The sequence below is a fragment of the Puma concolor genome, chromosome B2, assembly GCF_028749965.1.
Source record: "Puma concolor isolate L17-30 chromosome B2, mPumCon1.1.hap2, whole genome shotgun sequence".
NCBI classification, from domain to species: Eukaryota; Metazoa; Chordata; class Mammalia; order Carnivora; family Felidae; genus Puma; species Puma concolor.
In genome coordinates, this window is record NC_141671.1 from 50,525,166 (window position 1) to 50,548,994 (window position 23,829).

General features: G+C 40.8%; 1 protein-coding gene across 8 annotated transcripts in view; it reads right to left on the reverse strand.

Annotated features, from left to right (window-relative positions):
* Positions 1-23,829, reverse strand: part of PKHD1 (PKHD1 ciliary IPT domain containing fibrocystin/polyductin) — a 494,091-nt gene that overhangs the window by 334,382 nt on the left and 135,880 nt on the right. For all 8 annotated transcript variants that reach the window (XM_086707056.1, XM_086707061.1, XM_086707057.1 and 5 more), the window contains one exon: positions 3,457-3,613. In XM_086707056.1, the coding sequence (XP_086563182.1) occupies positions 3,457-3,613 (157 nt within the window). The remainder of the gene's footprint in view (positions 1-3,456; positions 3,614-23,829) is intronic.

Here is a 23,829-nt window from a genome sequence, read left to right on the forward strand (position 1 = left end):
GAAGGGACCAGAAGTTTGATAACGGTTAAGTTTAGATTATTCCTAATGAAATGAGAAGACACTGGAGGGTGTTAGAGGAAAGAAGTACAAGACCTGACATATTTTTAAAGGATGTGTACAATAAACTATTGGGGGGTTACTTTAGCATATGGCATAAGAGTCAAACACCAATGACTTAAACACATGAAGTCTTTTTCTTCAATCATGAAATAACTTCAGAGGTGAACAGTCCCAGTTGCAGTGTTACTACTGGCAACTCCAAAATCATCAGGATCCTGAGTTTCTTCCATCTTTCTGCTTCCCCATTCTGAATGAATCACCTCATTGTCCAAGATGGCAGCTGAAAATGTAGCTATTATATTTACATTCCAAGAAGCAAAGAAGAGGAAGAAGCAAGGACAAATAGGGCATGCATCCTAATGAGTCAACTCTACTTTAGGAACTTTCCAGATACCCTGTACCACACCTCCCCTTATATCTCCTTGATTGGCTCTAAGCCACAAGGCTATGTCTAACTAAAATGGAGGCCAGGAAATGTAGCATTTTGGCTGGATACTTTGTTGCCCCAAACAAAAATGGGGGGGTCTGCTACTAAGGAAGACAAAGAATCAGAAACAGGGGAATCGATTACAGGGCCATTTGAAATGGTCCCAGCCAAAAATTATGTTGCTTAGAACTAGATTGGTACCAATGGATGCGTTGATCTATGAGACATAAGTCAAAGGTCCAGACAAGATTCACTGATGGATTGGTCATGGGATGTGAGAAACAGAAATAAGTCTAGGATGTTTCCAAGGTTTGGAGCCTGAGTCACTGAACATGAACAGTTCCAATAAGCAAGATGGATTCTCTGTGTATATGAATGGTCAAAACTTATCTCAGACATAAATGATAGGGTCTTCACCTCCTACCACCCAATCCTAATCTTACATTCTTGATACCCACTCCTCTGGAGTATTCTGCCTTACTGCTTGCAACATATTTTAGAATTAGAAATTTTACTCTTTTGAGGTGCCTAGGTGGCTCAGTCGGTTAAGCATCTGACTTCAGCTCAGGTCATGATCTCACAGTTTGTGAGTTTGAGCCCCACATCAGGCTCTGTGCTGACAGCTTAGAGCCTGGAGCCTGCTTCGGATTCTGTGTCTCATTCTCTCTCTGCCCCTCCCCCCTTGTGCCTCTCTGTCTCTGTCTCTCTCTCTCTCTCTCTCTCTCTCTCTCTCTCCCTCAAAAATAAATAAAAATGTAAAAAAAAATTTAAAAAAAAAAAGAAATTTTACTCTTTTGTATTTTCTCCCTAATTAGCTTCTCTAGTGATAATGCACATTTATTCACGTTAAGTATTAGTCTTCACTTTTTCTCATACCTCGTACAAATTCCTAGGCCACTTAACAAGTATCCAGAAGGCATGGTTGAATCAAATTTGATCTGTGTGGCTTCCCTGTCATCATTCTTTCTAGAAGCTATGACCCATCTATGTATGATAAAAATCTCAGTTTCATTCCAGGCAACCCTGCTCTCTGCCAACAACTCCTGTACCTATTTGTACAGAAACCAGTGTCCACTACTTACCCTCACATTCCTATCAATGGCCCTACTCTCCAGGACTAAAGAGGGGATCCTTCAGATGACTCACTCTCCCTCTCCACAGGATAAGAGTTTACTCCTCTAAATCTAGCTCACTTATTCCAAGTAAATTCAGATTGAAATATATTGCCTGGACCAGGAGTATTAATAAAAGCCACTTTTAAAAGGTGACAGGTCGAGACAACTATTTGCATTATTCAGATGTTGAACTCTCCAAAAGTAAGAAATCAAGTGTATATTCCTCATGCCACTGCCTTTCTCTTACCCTTTACTTTCTGATGCCTCTTCTCCATCTTCAGTCTCTGGCCCTATCGCACCATTGCTTGATTGAACAATTACCTGGAACTAATGGGACATCCAGAGACTCAGTTGATCTAGACTTTTAGCTAGAAAAGTTCTCTCAAATAATATCAATATAAGGCAAAGACCCTTGAGAGCCTAAAGGTCATCTCATCCTTCAGCAGCATTTGACTCCTGGTTAAAGGTCTACAAAGAACATTTTTTAAATGTTTATTTATTTTTGAGAGACAGACAGACAGACATATGCAGGATCCATGTTATCAGAGCAAGACCTGATGCAGAGCTCAAACTCACGAACCGTGAGATCATGATCTGAGTCAAAGATGGATGCTTAAGTGACTGAGCCACCAAGGAGCCCCTACAAAGAACATTTTTAACCTGAGATTATAAGTCTAAAATTTTCCTTTGTCATTGCTAGTCCTTAGGTAGTTGATGTCCATCAATAAGTCAGTATTCCCCAAAGCCACTGGTCATACACACACACACACACACACACACACCACACACACACACAAAGACAGGTCAATAACCTAAGCTGACAGACAATTTTTCCTAAAGGATACAAATTAACTGATTTGCCTGAACACTTCTTCCTTGATATCAGAAACACACAAACACACACACACACACACACACACACACACACACACACACACACCCCTTCCAAAATATAGAATGTGAAATGCCTAATCAGAAACCTGATTCCATCCATAAGAGACAGATATCCATATTACATTAGTTTATCCCCTTCAGAATATTTTATTTTCCCTTTATTTTCCCCCATGCTCTTACTTTAACAAGAACAAATGCCCTTGTAAGTGTTAAACATATTTTTTATAAAGAGTAATGTTTTAGTGCAGAGTTTTATAGCTACCCATAACTAATCACATTTCCAAAGCTATTTTCATTTGCCAATGAAGACAGTCACTTTGATAACCATTCCTTATTATCAGCCACTGAAGTAGGCAATGATTTTTATTCTCATTTAACAGATAAGGAAACAAATGCTCCAAGAGGTGAAATAAGTGACTTAGTCATTTGGTGATGTGGTGGAGAAGTTGAAATTTGAATTCTCATCCAACTTCCCAGACCCTAAAGCTATGTGGCCAGATTTTCAATAAGGAAGCCTATTTATATGACTTTCCAGGGGACCAGGAAGTCAAAACCACAACAGGGTAAGAGCAGGAAGACATTGCTTTCTTGGCAGGGAATTTCAAAGGCAGCAACATTAACCACTTTCAGAGCATTTTTGCTATATTGTGGGGGCTTCCCTGGACAAGCATGACTACAAAGTGCCTGAATAAAGAAGCATATTATTTGGTAACATTGTTAACCTTCTTTTATTTGAAAAAATAAAATAATTAAGCTCTGTGCTTAAAAGAGTCAAAAGAAAGGGCCTTCATTTTGAACACTCTGACCACTTCTTCCTTTTACATTAAAATCTCAATTTGTTCCCAGAATAAATTCTCAACCAAGTGTTGGAACTTATCCAAAAAGTTCCCCTCCCTCCTGCCCCCAAAATGAAAGAATTATATATGGTAATGCCACCACTGATCTCCAAACTCCACAAACCTTTAACGTGCAGGAAGCTGAGGATGCTTGTGTTGGTGTCAAGCAGTAGCAATTGGCCATTCTCCACTGTGACATTGTCGCCATCTTGTGGCACTCTCTCAGGAAACCAACTGTAAGCCCTTGACCATCTCAGGCAGAACTGAAAGGAAAAGTTGCCCTGGAAAACAGTTTCAATGTTTTATTTTGTTTGGTTTAAAGCATAATAGTATGGAGGATCAATCTAAATGGAAATCTCTTAAACTAAAATTAATTTGCATGTAACGTTAAACGTCTCGATAAAATTAGTCACCCTCTCTTGACTAACTCAAAAAGGGATAAATACAGAAGGGGCAAAGTTATACTTGAAATGTCTCTGTGTTGGCCACTGGAATTCTCCAACAATGTGGTGCTGCTCATGTTTTCTTACCTTTTATTTTTCTCCAGGACAAGTCCCTTTCTACTGAATAGAAGGGTCGATTCCATTTTTTATTTTTATAGACATGTATTGAGTCTTGAACAAAAAGTCATAAATATCCTGGAATCGAGAGAATTAAAATGTTCTGCTTGATGGGTGGCATTTTGCTTTATGTAATTGGTATCATTTTTCATTGGCTCTACTGCCAAGGGTCCTTGTTTTATAGGAACATTCCTCTTTCCAAGTCCAGCCTCCTACTCTGTCTCTTTTTGATATTGTTGTTGCCTTTCCCTCTATGCCTGGTGCATCAGTGCTGAAAACAAAATGCATAAATGAAATGGCCCCTAACTTCAGAGGATAGCTTGAGTGAGTGATGGGCAGGGAGCAAGGCTGAGAGGGGCCCAGATAAAGAAGCACCCCCTTCCCACTCAGACTCCAGTCTCCCTCACAGAACTGTTGGCTTTTCTTTTAATTTATGGTCACACTGAAGTCACATGTTTTTCAAAAAAGGAATGTAAAAAACCACAGAAAGCAGTATTCAGCTCATGTAAGAGGCCAAGAACATGTCTAAATATCTTGTGCAGTTATGGGACTATAATTATGATAAGTAAAATAAAATCAGAATAGAGAAGGTATTTCCCTCGAGGTAGTACATACATGTGTCTGCCTCTTTCCACACACTTCTTCCCACCCAGATTCTCACCAAATATGAAGCCTGGGTTCCTATAAAAGAACTGCCTAGAAAGTCCTCTTGTGAGGTGTTAGAAGCAGATGGGAGAAGATCATTAAGAAGGGAAAGCATGTTTATAATACCAATAACTACACCTACACAGAGAATAGTACCCTGGAGTATTTCTGAGAGAGAAAATGGAAAAGTGTGTAGCCAGAATAGCCAATAGGTTTTCCAGGAGAGTGTACTGACCCCCCAATTCAATAGTCTTGAGTTGTATACCCAACCCAATTGCCAACAAGCCTTTGGGATAAGGAGAAGCAGTGGTTTTTTTTTATTCTCTACACCTACAAAGGAGAAAAAAGTTCATGACTCCTCCCAATTTAAGAGATGGATAAGCAGCACTAGCACCATGAAAAGAAGGGGCTATACATGAGCATCTTTGTAAGTCGTATGAACTATATCCCCATAATGGCCATCTGTAGACTCAGAAAGTATGAAAGAATTTTAGCTCTTTACTGATTTCACACTGAAGTTAGGCAAAGGGAAGTAAAATTACACAAAGTGGTCCTTACAGGCTATACATTATATGTTCTTAGAATCCCTTAATTCATTTCCATCAAATCTAAAAAAGGGAGAGGGAGGTGAATAGGAGGAAACTGAAATGGAATAAAGTGGTGAAAAGGTGGGAGAGGCTAAACTGAATAAAGACAGTAAAGTCAACTGTAGAGAAGATGAACTAGATTATTGGTCACATTGGCTGGAAGTCCACTCTAAAAGAACTTTTGAATAAGCCTAACTAGGTTCCTAGAAGATCAGAAATGGAAAAACTCTAGAGAAATCCTATCTCTTCATTTTAAAGGGAGTTTCTCAGCTTAGAACAGTTTGAGGTAGAGAGTCCCTCAGTGCCACCATGATGGAATCAGAAGCTTAGGAGGTAGGGCCCAGGGAACCATCATTTTAATGATCCCTCAAATAACCACTTCTGCATCAAAGTTTGAGGATGAATTCAGGGCAAGGGCTAGAGGGAAGGAAGATACATCCCAAAAAGGAACCTGGACACTTCCTTCAAACCAGTCCTTGAAGCACAAGGTCTTAAGGAAGGCCAGCAAGCTGGACAAGATTGGGGCGTGGATGAGCTCTAATGAGTTTGAAGGATTCAACAACATAACTCTTCCTGAGACATTAACCTAGTGGTCAGATCTATACCCCACCTACAGAACAACAAGAAAAAGAGGCTCATGACTTTGACAGTGGAAAGATCTGGAACAATTAAACATTAATTAGGTATGTGAGGGAGTCAAAGGAAAGCAATTCCATGGTCTCCTGCATTAATTAATTTGGGAACATCATAATACTTCCAATTATCACTGATATCTGTTATCTACCTCTAAGTGAACTTTTAAGATAACTTTCTGTCTTGCTCTGAAGACCCTCTATATACATACATTAGCTACCTTCCATGTGTTATAACATCTTGGCCTGGCCTGTCAACCTTCAAAAATTGCTACACTGAACCCCAACTTGGCAAGTGGAAAGGTTAAATATTGTTATTTCCTCCTCACAGTTGAGGAAACAAAGGCTCAAAGAGTTTAAATGATGTGTCAAAGGCCACAGTAGTAAAAACAGATGGAATTGATACAGAGAAAGCTCCCAATTCAGGCCATTTCACTCACCTTGGCCTCTCCAGGAACACTCTTCCTCAAAATCTCTGCTGGCTCACTCTTCTTCTTCATTCAGGACTCTGAGCAAATAACACCTCCTACCCTACCTCCTTAATAAAATAGCACCTCCAATAACTCCCTCTCCCCAACACTGCTTAATTCTGGTATGAGAGCTTTAATTTCATGTGTATTTATCATCTATTGATCTTACTCAAATGAAAGCAAAGACTTTGTGTATCGCCCCACCCCTAAAAAGTATCTGACATAGTAAGTGCTCAATGGAACTCGAGGGGATAATTTCCCAAGTGAATCATTTCTAAGTGAACTCCTAATCCCATACATGCATTTACAGATGTTATACACACACATAAATACACATGCACATGAGAGCAACAACCTTCCTGATACAATAGTTAAACAAAGAGGTGGAAACTAAAATACTTAAAAATCTGCACCCCATGGGTTTGGCATCCATTGGGTTTCACTCACATTCTTTCACAATCCTTTCTGCATTTTCAAGCTCTATTCAAACCTAAACCGAATGATGATGAGTGTATCTAAATCAAAACCCAAGACTCAGATTCCCTTCTCCCTGTGAAACCTTTTGTCATTTTTTTTCATTTACCTTCAGTTTCTCAACTTAGTGTGGTATACCTCAAATGAACATAAATGTTAAGCATTATTTTTCAAGAGACCTAAGCTTCCTTGTGCCAAACTACTCTTTAATATAATAATGGTACCTTGAGATGTATAAATTTTTGTTGATGGTTCATGGTACAGTACAAAACAGTGACTAAATACTAAAAGCTCTAAAGAGTTAATGCAGCCTCGGGGCACCTGGGTGGTTCAGTCAGTTGAGCTTCTGACTCATGATCCCAGGTCATGATCCAAGGGCTGTGGAATCTTGTATTGAGCCCTGCATCAAGCTCTAAGCCCCGCATCAAGGTCTGTGCTGAGCATGGAACCTGCTTAAGATCCTCTCTCTCTCTTTCTCTTTCTCTCTCCCCCTCCCTCTCTCTCTCCACCTCTTCCCTGATTGCTCTCTCTCTCTCTCTCAAATAAAAGAAATAATAAAATAAAAATAAAAAATTAATGCAACCTCAACTATGTACCAGCTACCTGGGGAAGTAGAAATGTATCGCCATAATTGCAAGTTGTCAGTGAGCCCGTAATTACAAACACACAATTTTAGCTCTTGACATTTTCAGAGGTGACACACTGGTAGTGTCATTCCCCGTGTCAGTGGCAGCCCTGTGACTACCAGGGCAACACTCCATTAAACCGTGAGACTGGCACACTTTCTAATCACTATCACTTTGATCCAATCAAGCAAAAAAGAATTCTAAGAGCATTTAAAAACGTTTCTTTATTTTTGAGAGAGAGAGTGAGAGCAGGGGAGGAGCAGAGACAGAAAGGAGAATCCCAAGCGGGCTCCACTATGCCACCAGCCCAGAGCCCGACATGGGGCTCAGTCCCACTAACTACAAGATCATGACCTGAGCCAAAATCAAGAATCGGAGTCTTAACCAACTGAGCCACCCAGGCGCCCCTGCTAAGGGCATTTTAAAAGACATCTTGTCAATATATCTGAAAGTCTCTCAATTGATGCCAACACGGCGTTTTTGGTGAAAACCACGTTTTGTGTCACCAGCTCCGCCTATTGGTCAAAGCAGTTTTCACCTCCACCTAATATAATAAGTTTCTTCCACTACTGTTCCTGACATGCTCAGCCATTAGCTTTAGTTTTCTTCTTTGAGATAAGCCAATCACTCATTTCCATCCTACAAATGAACAAAACCATTTCCGGGGTGCCTGGGTGGCTCAGTCGGTTAAACGTCCAACTTCAGCCCAGGTCATGATCTCATCGCTGGTGAGTTCGAGCCCCACGTTGGGCTCTGTGCTGACAGCTCAGAGCCTGGAGCCTGCTTTGGATTCTGTGTCTCCCTCTCTTTCTCTGCCCTTCCCCCACTCACGCTCTGTCTCTCTGTCAAAAATAAATAAATGTTGGGGCGCCTGGGTGGCGCAGTCGGTTAAGCGTCCGACTTCAGCCAGGTCACGATCTCGCAGTCCGTGAGTTCGAGCCCCGCATCAGGCTCTGGGCTGATGGCTCAGGGCCTGGAGCCGGTTTCCGATTCTGTGTCTCCCGCTCTCTCTGCCCCTCCCCCGTTCATGCTCTGTCTCTCTCTGTCCCAAAAATAAAAAAAAAAAAAAAAAAAAAAGTTGAAAAAAAAAATAAATAAATGTTAATATCCACTTAAAAAAAATTTTTCCTCACAGGCCTATAGGGTGGAGGTGGAAATAGAGATTTAAGAACTATCCAGAATTCACCCTCATCTTTTACCTCAGCTCATATAACCCAAAATAAACCAAAAAATAAAATATATACATATAAGTTTATGCCTATATATATATATGTGCATGTGTGCGTGTGTGTATGTGTGTATATATACATATATACACACATACACACACACACACACACACACACACATATATAGGCACAAACTTCCCTGCCTCAGCTAGGAAGCTTATGCAATTTGTTTTCTTCTTGCAGCATGTCAGCACTTCTCTGAACTTCAGGAAATGTGCAGTGTCTGCAAATCTTACACGTCACCTTAAATGTACTTGCAACACCACCAGAGTCATCTTGAAAGAAGTCATTGATCAGCAAGCTTGAGCACCAAGCAGAGCAAAGACCTATCTGTGAGCAAATGTGCTAAGCTGGGGTGCTGGAGGAGACAGAGGAGGGAAATCTCTCCAGTCAGTGTCTCCTGGATGACAAAGACAAGGAAGAACTGTTCTGACACCTTACCAGAATGCCTTCTTGAGCATGCAAGCTTTGGAAATAAGACAAAACAGGTCCCTGTGACCAACATTCTCTCCACCCCTGACCCTTCTTCATTTTCTCAAAAGTATTTATTATCACTGAAACATGTACATCTGTTTATACTCTGCCAACCACCAACAAAATGTAAGCTTCACAAGAGCTTCTTGAGTTTCTGCTATATCCCCAGTTCCTCCAATGCCTGGTATGTACTAGGCACCCCAAAAATATATTTGAATGAATGGTCAGCTCTCATTAGGGCTCCTAATCACTATGCCATCATTTAACTTTTTTAATGTTTATTTATTTTTGAGAGAGAGAGAATCAGTGCATGAACGGGGGAGGGGCAGAGAGAGAGGAAGACACAGAATCCAAAGCAGGCTCCAGGCTCTGAGCTGTCAGCCCAGAGCCCAACGCAGGGCTTGAACTCACAAACTACGCGATTATTATCTAAGCTAAAGTCAGACGCTTAACCGACTGAGATACCCCAGCGCCCATAACTATGCCATCATGTAAATTATCATTTTAATAACTGAAATTATCAGATATAAAGCCACAAATTTGGGGGGCACCTGGGTGGCTGAATCAATTAAGCATCTGACTTCAGCTCAGGTCATGATCTCGCGGTTCGTGAGGTTGAGCTCCACGTGGGGCTCTATGCTGACACCTCAGAGCCTGGGGCCTGCTTCAAATTCTGTGTCTACCTCTCTTTCTCTCAGCTCCTCCCCCACTCATGCTCTGTCTCTCTTTCTCAAAAATACATAAACATTAAAAAAAATTCAAGCTGCAAATTTTTTTCAATGCTCTTTCACATAGAAATATTTTTAATTTTTATAAAAACAAATTTATTTCTATTTTCTCTCACGACGTCCTCTTATTTTATGTATAGGACACCCTTCTTTCATTCTGACATAAACATCATTTATGTGTTCTTGATTTGTACGGTTTTATATCTGTATGTTAAGCCTCAAAGAATTTGGAATTTATGTTGGTGAGAAGTTTCCCATTTTTCTTGGTTCCCCCCCAAATAATTAACTTTCTTCACATCATTTATTAAATAACATTTGCTTTCCCAACTAATAGTCTTGGCTATTTTAATAATTGTATTATTATGTTGGGTGATATTAAACTGGTTACCCAATTAAAATCCCAAACCTTTTACATATGACCTGATGTGAAGTCATCTCTTCCAGGTACATGTGACCTTATCCTTCTTCTTAAGGTTCTCATATTATCATTGAGAAAAAGACAAATAGCCATACAATTAATATAAAGTGTAATAACTAAAGGGATAAACAAAGCACCATGAAAGTTCAACAGATTAGCTGCCTGACCCAGGTGGAGACTGCCTTATAGGTAAAATCCAGTTTATTAATCCCCTTTTCTTCTTCTTCTTCTTCTTTTTTAATCTGAACACTGCAGATAAATTAACATGGGCTGAGATTATTTCAGCTGATTATGAAACAAAAAATGCTTATTTTACAAAAGTCAACTATCCACAAATCCAGGATTACAAATAGAGCCCCTGACCTATAATTTAATAACTCCTTAGGGAACAAAAAGGAAATTAAATTAGTTTGGCATAATTTGTTCTTACTGAGCTCATGCTGGCTCTAAGTGATCACTTTCTTTTCTTGGTGCTTATACACCCTTCATGATTATGAGATAACATAAGAAAGTCCTTGCACACCATCCGGCACATTGACTACTCAAAGCCATGGCAACAATACCTTTTGCCAGAATTGCACCCAGTTCAAATTTACCCATTGTACCTGTTAGAAAACTAGGCTATTTACTAGCTTACCTCTCAGTTCTACACATATCCTATACCCCATTATTTCACAAGAAATATTGGTATTAACTTAATGCTTCTTACATATAAGTTATTTTCACACTTTTGAGCTTCAGGGGACTATTAGAGTCTGCAAACAGAACAAATTTACAGAGCCTCTCTTTATCTTTTCTTTCATGTGAATCTTCACATCTCCTCTTACAATGTCTCTTCTGAATTATAAACTTGAAGATCGTTCCACTTGCCAGAGAAATAATAATGACAATGATAGCTACAAATCCTTGCATGCGTCTCATGTCCCAGGCACACTGCTAGATATTTTACTTATACTATCACTAAATTTTCTCAAATGAAAAACATACATAGTACCCTCTCCACTTTGAATTTACAATTTTTTGAATTTAGCAATTAATAATAGCTAACCATTTTTGCATGCACCTAACAGAAATAACCCCAGTGAATAATCCCAGTCTCTCTTCAGCCTTCTTGCCTGGAACTATGGAGCAGGTGGATCCCTAGATTCAACAAATATTTATGGAACACCCATTGCCCACCAGAGACTGATGTAGGCACAAAACAAAACAAATCCGTGACCTCATGGAGCTTATATTTTAGGAAGATAAAGTTAAATATACAAAATGAATAATGTGCTCTGAAAGATGAGGAGGAGGAGGAGGAAGAGGAAGGAGGAGGAAGGAGGAGGAAGAAGGAGGAGAAGGAGGAGGAAGGAGGAGAATGAAGGAGGAAAGAGGAGGAAGGAGGAGGAAGGAGGAGGAGAAGGAGGAGGAAGGAGGAGAATGAAGGAGGAAAGAGGAGGAAGGAGGAGGAAGGAGGAGGAAGGAGGAGGAAGGAGGAGGAAGGAGGAGGAAGGAGGAGGAAGGAGGAGGAAGGAGGAGGAAGGAGGAGGAAGGGGGAGGATGGAGGAGGATGGAAGAGGATGGAGGAGGATGGAGGAGGAGGAGGAGAAAGGAGGAGGAGAAGGAGGAGGAGGAGGAGGAAGGAGAAGGAGGAGGAGGAAGGAGGAGGAGGAGGAGGAAGGGGGAGGAAGCAGGAGAAGAAGGAGGAAGGAGGAGAAAAAACAGGGTGAAGAGTATCAGAAGTGCCAGGGTGGAAGGAGTTATTTTATATCCAGCCATCAGGGACTGTGCCTGTGATAAAGTGGAGTGTGAGGAGGAGTGGAGTGAGAACCAGAGGCTATCTGGAGAAGACCTAAGGAAGGAGCATGCGTAGAATGCCACTGGGTCAGCAAGGCGGGTAGGCAGGGTGGTGGTCTGAAAGAAGAAAGAGTGCACGGCTCTATAACCTTCCTGCCGATGCAGTGGGATGTTTGTTTTTCCCACTGCAAAAAGGTTTCAAGTTCTTTACATGCCACAGAGAAAAGAATCATGTAAAATATTCAGTAGTATATAACAGGGTCAGCAAACTACAGCTTACATCCAGTCCACCCACTGTTTAGACAAATACATTTTAATTGGAACATGGGTCTGACTATTCATTTACATATTGTTTACAGCTGCTTTGAGTTTGTGACTATATTGTTCACAAAATCTAAATTATTTACTATCTGGATCTTTATAGAAAAAGTTTGCTGACTTCTGGTATGTTCCAATTCATACTGTCACTATAGAAATAAGGATTGATATTGTCAAAGCACCTGTAATATGCTCAGTACAGTACATCTATATATTGTGTCAATATTTAAATATGTTCAAAATGAAACTTTCTATAATTAAAAATAAATAAGTATACTACAGAGTTTGGGGACTGGCAAGCAAAAACATCTTAGTAAAGAATATACATCGAAATACTGGAAACTGGTTCGATTCTCCTCATTTTCCAAAAAGCAATAAACCAGTTCTCTGAAGACTACATAAATGCAAGTAAAAGTGTGAGCAAGTGTGTGTGTGTGCCACACACACATGCCAATGCACACATACACACATAGAGCCAAATCAGAAGATTGACAGATACATGCTAGCCTTTTCCACAGAGCTGACACACTGCCATTTAACCAGCGAGCACAGAGCATGTGTTTCTGTTCCCAGTCACTAGTAAGAGACAAGGTTAACATTTTAAGTGATGGACTACAGTACGTTATTTCCCCATGCAATGGACCCATGACTGCACCGCCTTTGAAAACACTTAATTTCAGTGATTGAATACACGGGAGTACACTTTCCCTGCTATGAACCTTTGACAGCTCCTCAGTTTCATACACCAGGGGAACCTTTTCTCCCCTCCTTTTCTTTTTTTCCTCCCCTTTATACCTGAAGGGAAACAAAATGAATATGTGGTGGCAGAGGGGAAAGAAGGAAGCCAGATAATGAAAACCCATTTATAAGCATCAGTGTATTTTACAATAGAAGTATTCACTGCCATCTGCTCTAATTACTTTTAATGTTTGGGCTACCATCTTCATACAATAGAAATAATGATCTCCTTAAGGGCAAAAAGAAAAAAAAAATTTACAGAAACAAACAAAAGTTGATTACATTTAGCTCCCAGGCTAAAGAAGCATCAAGCTACTTTGTAGTGAACAATCAATTAGGAAAGTGGGTAGATCTCTGATTAACACAAACAAATTGGGTCCCCTTTATGGTTCCCTCCCACTTTCTCCTTTTCCCATCTCTTTGGAAGAGCTGTGCCCACAGCTCACAGACAGCAAGGATCTGACTAGGCACATTTCTGGGTCTGAAGTTATTTCACAGCTATTCCTTACATTTGGATCAGAACCAGACAAAGCTGAGCCTTCTTGTTCACATCAGACATGCCCTACTTTGAGAAATACTGAATATAGAGATGGATATTCTACTAAAAGTACAGATCATCTCATGAAGTTCCTGGGAGGCAACCCAAGACCTGAACCCCTCACAGGAAGCTAGAATTAACAGTCTCATTGAAGTCTCCAAGAATAGAAATTACCCAGACTGGGCCCATTACTTGGTACTCTAGGAGAGTCGAAGACTAGGTGAAATAGTAGAGTCCAGGAAGACATGGAATACATCACTTCAGTACCAGCAGAACCTTGGCTTTCACAAAAGCGTGTCTAGAGACCTTCTCAAATCCTCAAATTCAAGCATACTATCTGTATTAAAGAAGAATCCTGAGGTGCTCCCCAAAATTCCTGCACCTTGGTGTACAAGCTCAGCACAATCCCCTCTCCTTCAGTAGAGAGTTGGTGAGTACAATGGGATATCACTTCCACGATTAGGTTTTGGCAAGGGTGAAGGAAGGAGATGGGCTTCAACCTATCAGGAGAGCCCTTAAAAGATAGATCACTCCACTGGCCTCGAAGGAGCAAACTGCCATATCATGAAGAGGACCTTGTGACTGGGAACCAAGAGTAGCCTCTAGGACCTGAAAATGGTCCTTGGCCAACAGCCAACATGCAAATGAGGACTCAGTCTTGCGGTTGAAAGGAACGGACTTCTGCCAACAACCTGCAGAAAGACCTTGAGCTCCAGATAAGAATGTAGCAAGGCTGACTCCTTAATTTCAGCCTCAGGAAACTGGGAGCAGAGAACCCAGCTACTCTGTGCCCAGACTTTCAACCCAGAGAAACGGTGAAATAATAAGTAGGCATTGTTCTAAATCACAGAGACTGTGGTTATTTGTTATGCAATGCAGCAATAGAAAATGAATATGCCACTATACATCTCTGGAAAGTCTTTTCATTTGTTTGCACCTGGGTTTCCCCCACTTCACTGAACTTACTGCTCAAAAGAGTGAATAACACACCAAGTTGGGATGGCAGTGTTGGCCAATGGCCAGCATGTTCTCTCACTGCTTAAGTGACACCCCCCCCAACACACACACAGGACATGAAACAGAATTTTTTAAATTTATAATTCCAATAAGTTTAAATTAAGACCTATAGAGACCTTCCATTTGTTCAGGAAGAGCTAAGACTACTGAAGATAAACAGCAAATGCCAGCAAATGCTGTCTTCACAACCTCTTTGTCTTTAAGCTGAAGAAATACAAAACTTTCCTGATCCAAAATGTGTGCCCTTTGGGAGATACTAAGAATATTAAAAGTCTATATTCTGACTCTACTTCTGAGAATAGTATTTGAATATAATTGGCTCTAATAGCACTACTCTTTGGCTTACGTTTCTTCCTTAGGACAAAAGAGGATCTGACTTTTTATTCCCTCACTGAAAAAAGAAAAAAAAAAAAAAAAAAGACACTGCCTTGCTGGGTAAAACCAAGCTCAGAAACCAGAGAGATCCATTCAGTATCTGGTATCTTCACTGATCTTGATTAAATACCTTTTCCCTCATCCTTTAATCTTCAGGGTAGGATTAATATACTTTTTGGGGAGGACAAAGGGAATGTTAACTTAGGTTTTTAGCTCTCCTGATATCAAAATAGCATCACGTTTTATCTTAGAGCATTCATGCATGTATTGCCTGGTATTTCATGATGCAAAAGGTTATACATTTTAAGGATAATATCACAAAATTATCAGTCCTACTTGAGGAAGGAGAAAGATGAAATAATGTGTTTCAGAGCTGGGATGAGATCTCGAGTATCTAGAATTAGGGGAAATCTCCTGGGCACTGTGGTACAGATGTCTTTTTTATATATACAGATTGTGCTGATTAAAATCATTGCCATCATCTTTGAGAACATTCACTGGGTGCTCGCTATGGACCAGGCATTGTGGTACCTACCCCTGTACCCATGAATGGATAATTAGATTTCTAAGCTCTTAGAGCCCAGTTTCAAGTGCAGTGTTCCCTTTACTCCAAACACATCCGCCACACACTGTCCCTTTTCTGCCAAACTCTGCTTATTGGCTCCAGATGCAATGAATCATCTACTGACTTGAGTGACATTAGAGGTAAACACCAAGGTAAAATGTAGAGATAATTGAATAACACCAACTACCAGTAACAGCAGTCCAGGCAAAGGAGGAAATAGACCCGGAGATTTCAGATAGGGCAGTCTGATGGAAACCCTCCACTCTCAGGATCAAAACCACATGCCATTTGACATGATGGAAAAATATCTGTGTTTTATTTTTCCAAATTTTCATATGTCAGTTATCAGTATGGATAGCAGCAAGCAGGTGGTGACATAATCTAAATGTCCCCATGATTAAAAATAAAACATCCAAAAATCAACTACCTCTATTTAGTATATCGAAGTAGTGTGCATTAAGCTATTTCTAAAATATCTATATTTTATTTTTTTATTGCTGGTAAATAAGATTAATGTATGCATTTTCCTTCTAGCATACTCTTCTTCAGAGAAAAACCTTGTAAAGCAAAAATGTTTCAAAGCCTTTTCAAAGATTCATCAAGCTCAATATAATTTCCAGATAGAAAAAAAATGGACTTTAACCATTTGCTTTACAGTCACCTGGAATTCATTGTACACAATGCACATAACATATAAACATGCGCTTATAACATATACACCTAAGTTTATATAAACATTTGAAAAACTTTCCTTATTATATGTCTTTAAAGGCAGAAAATCCAGAACCTTGGCAAGTACCAAACAATCCATACACATAGTTGTCACCCAAGAAGTTCCACAAAGCTTGGAAGTTTGAAAGCCACAAAGACCTCTATGAAATGAGCCTTAAAGCATCAGTAATCAGCTACATAGAGATTCAAAGCTGGACTAATTCAATAAACAATACTGGACAATGATCAGAGGCCATGATGCCTCTCAGAACACATGCAAAATGCCTTTCTGCAGAATTCTCTCAATTTGGGGGAATTAGCCCCTTGCCAGAAATCAGTTCATTAACTTGCTAAGGATTAATTATTCATGTGGCCTCTGTTTTCCCTTAAGAAATAGAAACTTCTCTTTTCCCCATTTTCCCATCAGAAGAAATAAAGCTCTCCATAAGTCCCTCTATTACTTCAGGGTTGCTGAAAGCTTAGATACATGTTCCAACGCACTAGTCTCCCCTCGTCCACCAAGGATACGTTCCAAGACTCCCCATGGATGCCTGATATGGCAGATAGCGATGAACCCTACATATACTATGCATTTTTCTATACTTGCATACCTCTGATAAAATTCAACTTATGAATTGGATGCAGTAAAAAATTGATAGTAACTAAAAACATAGGGATTGTAACAATATACTGTAATAGAAGTTACGTGAATGGGGTCTATCTCTACCTAAAGATTATCTCGTTGTACTGTTCTCACCCTTCTTTTTGTAATGTTGTGAGATGGTAAAATGCCTATGTGATGAGATGAAGTGAGGTGAATGAGTAGGTGTTGTGACATAGCATTGGGCTACTAGTCAGATAGAGTATCGTCTGCTTCCAGACTGCGATTGACTGAGGGACATTAAAACCAGGGGAAACTGCGACCATGGAAAGCAGAGCTGCAGTTAAGGGGGAATAACTGTATCCGGTTTTAAAAATGGGAAATGAAGTGACTACTATAAGACTGCTCATGGAATCAAGCAGGAGTAGAGTCAGGACAAAAGCCAAATTGAAGTGACTTACTTTTCCACCAAAGGCATGTACTTTTATTTTTCAAATTAACATAGTATAAGGAGTGCTTCTAAACTGTTCTTTATTTGAGAAAGAGAATGTGTGCATGTGCAAGTGGGGGAGAGGGGCAGAGGGAGGAAAAGAGAAAGAGAGAAGCCCAAGCAGCCTCCATGCTCAGCGCAATGCCCTATGCAGGGCTCGATCCCACGACCCTGGCATCATCACCTGAACCAAAATCAAGAGGTAGACGTTCAACCAACTGAGCCACTCAGGCTCCTCTAAAATGTTCTTGATGGAGCAATCACTCTGCATTCCAGTAGGAATGGGCCATTCCAATGATCCCATGAAAAAGCTAGCAAGCATATAGCACAACTTTCTATTATTCCCGCTCTCCTACTACTTGATAACTTTCTGACATCCCTTTCTCCAGATGAAGTTTCCCTTGCCTAGGATCAACCCAAAGGAGTTTTTGCTGTTGTTCTAGAAAATCGAGAAAAAATGGCTTTACCTCTTTACCAATTACACGTAGCAGAAAGAACTAACTCTGCCTTGTTACTCCCTCCTCTTTCCCACTGTACTCAACCAATTCAGGAGGGAGGGTAGTTTTTAATCTGTAAGTCTGTAAGTTTCTTATATGGGAGACCAAAGCAAAGCAAACCTAAACTTGATTTAGTTTAAAACATTTTTAAACCTTTGAACATTTTGAGAACATTTATAGACAATGTAATGTACATTTGCAATTGACACCTTGCCTGATTCCCTAAGCAACCAAGATGATAAGAAGGTATCTATAGAATGTGTAGAGGCTACACGGCAAAAAAAAAAAAAAAAAAAAAAAAAAAAAAAAAAAAGCCAAAAAGTGCAGCTTATTTACATTCTGCAGACCAAGCAAGAGACTTGGATTTTAAAGATAAAACTTAGGCCGATTATAATTTATATAAAAGATGTCTCTTTGTTTTTACACAGGAGAAATCTTAATGATATTAAATTCGGCAATGATTTGTTGGATATGACACCAAAAGCACAGAAACAAAATAAAAAACAGATAAAGTGGACTTCGCCAAATTAAAACTTTTGCATATCAAAGGACATTAACAACATAGTAACATAGAATGGTTGGAAATTCTATTCCATGGAATGGAAGAAAATACTTGCAAATCATGTTTCTGATAAGGGATTAATACCCAGAATATATAAAGAACTCCAATAACTCAGTAACAAAATCTCAAACAACTGTATTTAAAACTGGGCAAAGGAGGGGTGCCTGGGTGGCTCAGTCCATTGAGCAACCGACTTTGGCTCAGGTCATGATCTCACAGTTTGTGAGTTCGAGCCCTGCGTCAGGCTCTGCGCTGACAGCTCAGAGCCTGGAGCCTGCTTCTGATTCTGTGTTTCCCTCTCTCTCTGCCACTCCCCAACACTCATGCTTTGTCTCTCTCTGTTGCAGAAATAAATAAACATTAAAAATTTTTTTTAATTGGGCAAAGGATATGAATAAACATTTCTCCAAAGAAGATAATAAGGATATGAATAAGGATATGAAAACATGTTCAATGTCACTAACTATAACCATAAGGAAAATGTAAATCAAAACCAGAGTGATGGGGGTGCCTGGGTGGCTCTGTCAGTTAAGCATCTGACTCTTGATTTCAGCTCAGATCATGATCTCATGGTTTGTAGAATTGAGTCCCACATTGGGCTCTGCTCTGTTAGCAAGGAGCCTGTTTGGGGTTCTCTCCCTCTCCCAATCTCTGCCCCTCCCCACTCATGCTCTTTCTCCCTTCTTCTCTCTCTCAAAAAATAAATAATTATTTAAAAAAAAAAAAAAACATAATGAGGGCACCTGGGTGGCTCAGTCAGTTAAGCGTCTGACTTCAGCTCTGGTCATGATCTCACAGTTTGTGAGTTTGAGCCCCACGTTGGGCTCTGTGCTGACAGCTCGGAGCTTGGAGCCTACTTCAGATTCTGTGTCTCTCCATCTCTCGCCCCCCCGCCCCCCGCTCATGCTCTGTGTCTCTCTGTCTCTCAATAATAAATGAATGTTAAAAAAAATTTTTTAATAAAAAAAATAAAATAAATACATGATACCACTTCACACCCAAAAGGATGGCTATTAGTAGAATCAATCAATCAATCAATAAAATGCCAGATTTTTGTAAGAATGTAGAAAATTGGGATTCTTGTGCATTGCTGGTAAGAATGTAAAATGATGCGACCACTTTGGAAGTGATATGGCAGTTCCTCACAAAATTAAACATAGGATTGCCATATAACCTGACCTTTTGACTTCTGGGTATATATCTAAAAGAATTGAAAGCAGGGACTCAAATATTGGTACACTCATGTTCACAGTAGCATTCTTTACATTAGCCAAAAGTGAAAGCAGCCCACACACTCATCACAATAAATGGATAGAAAAATGTGGTGTGTGTGTATATATATACAGTGCAATATTATTCAGCCTTGGGCTCCTGGGTGGCTCAGTTGGTTAAGTGTCTGACTTCAGCTCAGGTCATGATCTCACCATTTGTGGGTTTGAGCCCCATGTCGGGCTGTGTCCTGACAGCTCAGATTCTGTGTCTCCCTCTCTCTCTGCCCCTCCCCAACTCCTCTCTCTGTCTCTCAAAAATAAATAAAACATTAAGAAATATTATTCAGCCTTAAAAAGGAGGAAAATTCTGACACATGTTACAACCTCTATGAACCCTAATATGCTAAGAGAAGTGATCCAACCAGCAAAGGAAAAATATTGTATGATTCTACTTAGATGAGGCACCTCTGCTGTCAAATCCATAGAGACAAAAAAGCAGAATGATGGTTGCCAAGGGCTGGGGGCAGGGGGCATGGGAGGTTATTGTTTAATGGCTACAGAGTTTCAGTTTGGGAAGATGAAAACATTCTGGAGATGAACAGGGGTGATGGCTGCACAACAATATGAATGTATTTGAACTGTACTGTATGACTGAACATAGTTCAAATGGTAAATTTTGTTATACATATTTCACCACAATTTAAAAACTGGGGGACTCAGTCAGTTAAGTGTCCAACTTCGGCTCAGGCCATGATCTCACAGTTTGTGAGTTCAAGCCCCGTGTCAGGCTCTGTGCTGATGGCTCAGAGCTTGGAGCTTCCTTCAGATCCTCTCTCTCTCTCTCTCTCTCTCTCTCTCTTTCTCTCTCTTTCTGCCCCTCTCCCGCTCATGCTCTGTTTCTCTCTCAAAAATAAACATTTTAAAAAAAATTTTTAACTGGGGGGAAAAAAGGTGTTTGTTTTTATTTAAATCACTAAACTTCTTGAGGTGCCTGGGTGGCTCAGTTGGTTACGCTTCCAAGTTTGGCTCAAGTCATAATCTCACAGTCCGTGAGTTTGAACCTCATGTTGAACTCTGTGCTGACAGCTCAGAACCTGGAGCCTGCTTCAGATTCTGTGTCTCCCTCTCTCCCTGCCCCTTCCCTGATCATACACTCTCTCTCAAAAAGGAATAAACATTAAAAAAATTAAATCACTAAACATCTTGGGTTCTCGAGTTCTCTAGACCAAAGCAATAGATTAAAATGAAATTTAGGCAGTTGTTTTGATGCGCCTATAGACCTCGTGAGGAATTGAGGAATTTTAGAGCACCCAGTCTCCTCATGTTTTAGAGAGGGCATTGGAGCCCAGAGAAGTTAAATGACTTCTTCAAGGTCCCCCCAAAAAAACAGATGAAGGAACAAAAAAACAAAAAAGAAGACAAGTCTCAGCATGCATGTTTGCCTTTTTGCTCTGTGGAGTGTTTGCCCACTGTCTGTGTGTGCATGCACGTGTCTACAAGGCCTCTCTGCTCTAGTCCCTGTTCACCTCTCTGGAGAGGCCACTCACCTACCCACTGTGTGACAGCACACAGAAATCACCTGTTTCCCCCAGCCACACTCTATTTCACACCTCCACACCTTTACTCAGGGGGGTCACCTCTACTACCTCCCTCTAGAAGACCTTTCAGCCCTATTCTATCAGGCAAATGCCTGCTCAGTCTTCAAAACCCAGGTCATCTCCCTTTTCAGTGAAGCTTTTGCTTGTGCCTCCCTCACCCTAGTGCAGAACTAGCTGTTCCCTTCCCTCTTTTTTCTGCTCCCAATGGGCTTTACACTTGCTTCTATCGTACTTACCCCACACCATGTTACTTCACGGTGTTTAAAATATTGTAATATTTTCTAATCCCACTCTCACTTCACCTAAGCCAAATGAGAGGGAATTCAAAGGAAGCAATAGGAGAGCTTAATGGAAAAGGCACTAGCATTTGATTCACACCTGCAAAGTCTACAGGTGAGAGCCTGGAGCCTTTTCCCTGCCCAGCAGCAGAGGGGAAAGAGGGCACTGGGTTGGGAGCAACTACATGTCACTGCTGGACAAAGGTGATTGTGTGCCCCATCAAAGGGAACAGATATGAGGTGCTACCAAGGGATTTTTGCCAAGAGGCAGACTAGATTGCTAGGGGAAAGCAAAGTCCCCCACCCCAAAAAAGCAACGGGCCAGCCATTCAGAGACAGTGCAGTTCAAGGACATTGGCAGGATTTCTAATAGGCCCACAGAGAAGCCCATGAGAGAGCTAACAATTGTATGAAACCCACCCAGAGGACACATGTTAACATGCTTTGTTGCTGTGCCTGCCACACATGATGTGTCTTTCTGCCGTCATCCTCCCTCACCCTGGGCCAACTCTTAGAAGTGGGAAAGAGATGAAAAGAAGAAATAACGGTTCCCCCAGTGGAGGTTTCCAAGCCATCTGGGGTTGGGGGAGTCTTTAAAAACTGACTCAAAGTTTGAGGTTTTGAAATTACACTGGACTGAATTGGAGTTAGGTGATTATTAGAGCCCAACAAGACTAACACACTTAAAAGCAGGTCATAAGGACTTAAAAATAGTCCTTATTCAGTAGGAAGTTATAGGAGAACTTGGCCAGGGTCATTTCAGTGCTAAGAGGCTGTCAATGCCAAGAAACTTGAGGGGAAAGGTGGAACAGAGGCAAGGAACTGGAAACAGCAATGGTGTCACCCTTTCAACAAGCATGTCTGGAAGGGAAGGAGTGAACACAACCAGTTTGTAAATGGAGCCATAGGGTCCAAAGAAGATTGGGGGAAATTTGGAGTTCCTTAAGACTGAACAGTTTATATGCTAAGGAAAATGAGCTAACTGAACAAGAGACACAGAAAATGCAGCAACGGGTTATTAAGGACATCAAGTTGTGCCAAGGCAGGAGAAGAGGCAATCTGGAACACACAGGCAGGGACCAGCCTCCTTCTCTGGTCATCCCACCAATACTGGTAGTCCCCAAGTGTCCATCCCCTTCTTCTTCATCTGCCCTTTCTTCCCAGATATTGTCACTACCTCCCATGGCCTCTATTATCATCTACCTTATAACAATTCTCAAATCTGTATCTCAAACCTGAACACTCTCCTTAATTCTAAACAGCTGCATTTCTCCATTTGTTTTTTTTTTTTTTTTTTTAATTTTTTTTTTTCAACGTTTATTTATTTTTGGGACAGAGAGAGACAGAGCATGAACGGGGGAGGGGCAGAGAGAGAGGGAGACACAGAATAGGAAACAGGCTCCAGGCTCTGAGCCATCAGCCCAGAGCCCGACGCGGGGCTCGAACTCACGGACCACGAGATCGTGACCTGGCTGAAGTCGGACGCTTAACCGACTGCGCCACCCAGGCGCCCCTGCATTTCTCCATTTGAATGTTACACGGAGCACTCACCCACAGCATGCATAAAACTGCATTCATTATTTTCCCCTTCCCACAAACTTACTCAGCCATCAACACCTGAAATATTGCCTAATAACACCACCATGCACCAAATTACAGAGTTCCTCCACACGTAAACTACAGACATCTACAACTCCTCCTACTCTTCACCACTGACATCCAACAAGTCACCAAACTGTGATTAGTGCTTCATAAATGCTTCTTAGTTCATTCTTCTATTTTCCATGTGCAGGGTATCAGAGTTGTTCAGCTCTCACCTGGATCTTCTTGTCTACAGGCTCCATGAGGACAGAGAGCAGGTCTGTTTGTACATCTAGAGTTTAGCACAGTGTGTGGCTCACAGGTGTTTAATGAACACTTATTAACTGAATGAATGGATGGTGAATGAATGACCACTGATTGTAATAGCTTATCTGGTCTCTGCTTTCACTCTGCACACATCCCTCCATTCTTCTCTCCACTGCAAATACTGGTACTATTCTCTTCCTAGAAAAATTAGCATCATTAATGCATACATTCTCTCTGTCTCTCTCGCTCTCTCTCTCTCACACACACACATACCCCTACCCCCTCCCCTCCCACAGACACACTTAGCATACACAGGTATGAAGCTTAGAAGAGAGCTGGTTGCCAGTGCCCAGAGCATAAAGTCTAAATTCAAGTAAGTAGAGAACTCTCTGTCCCATAACATAACCCTCACCACTTAATTGCACTCCCCAGCCTGATCTCTTGCTCCTCCCGATGCCTCGCCTGGGACACGTACCGTCCTCAAGCTATACCAAAAGACACACTGCCTTGTGAACATATCATGACCAT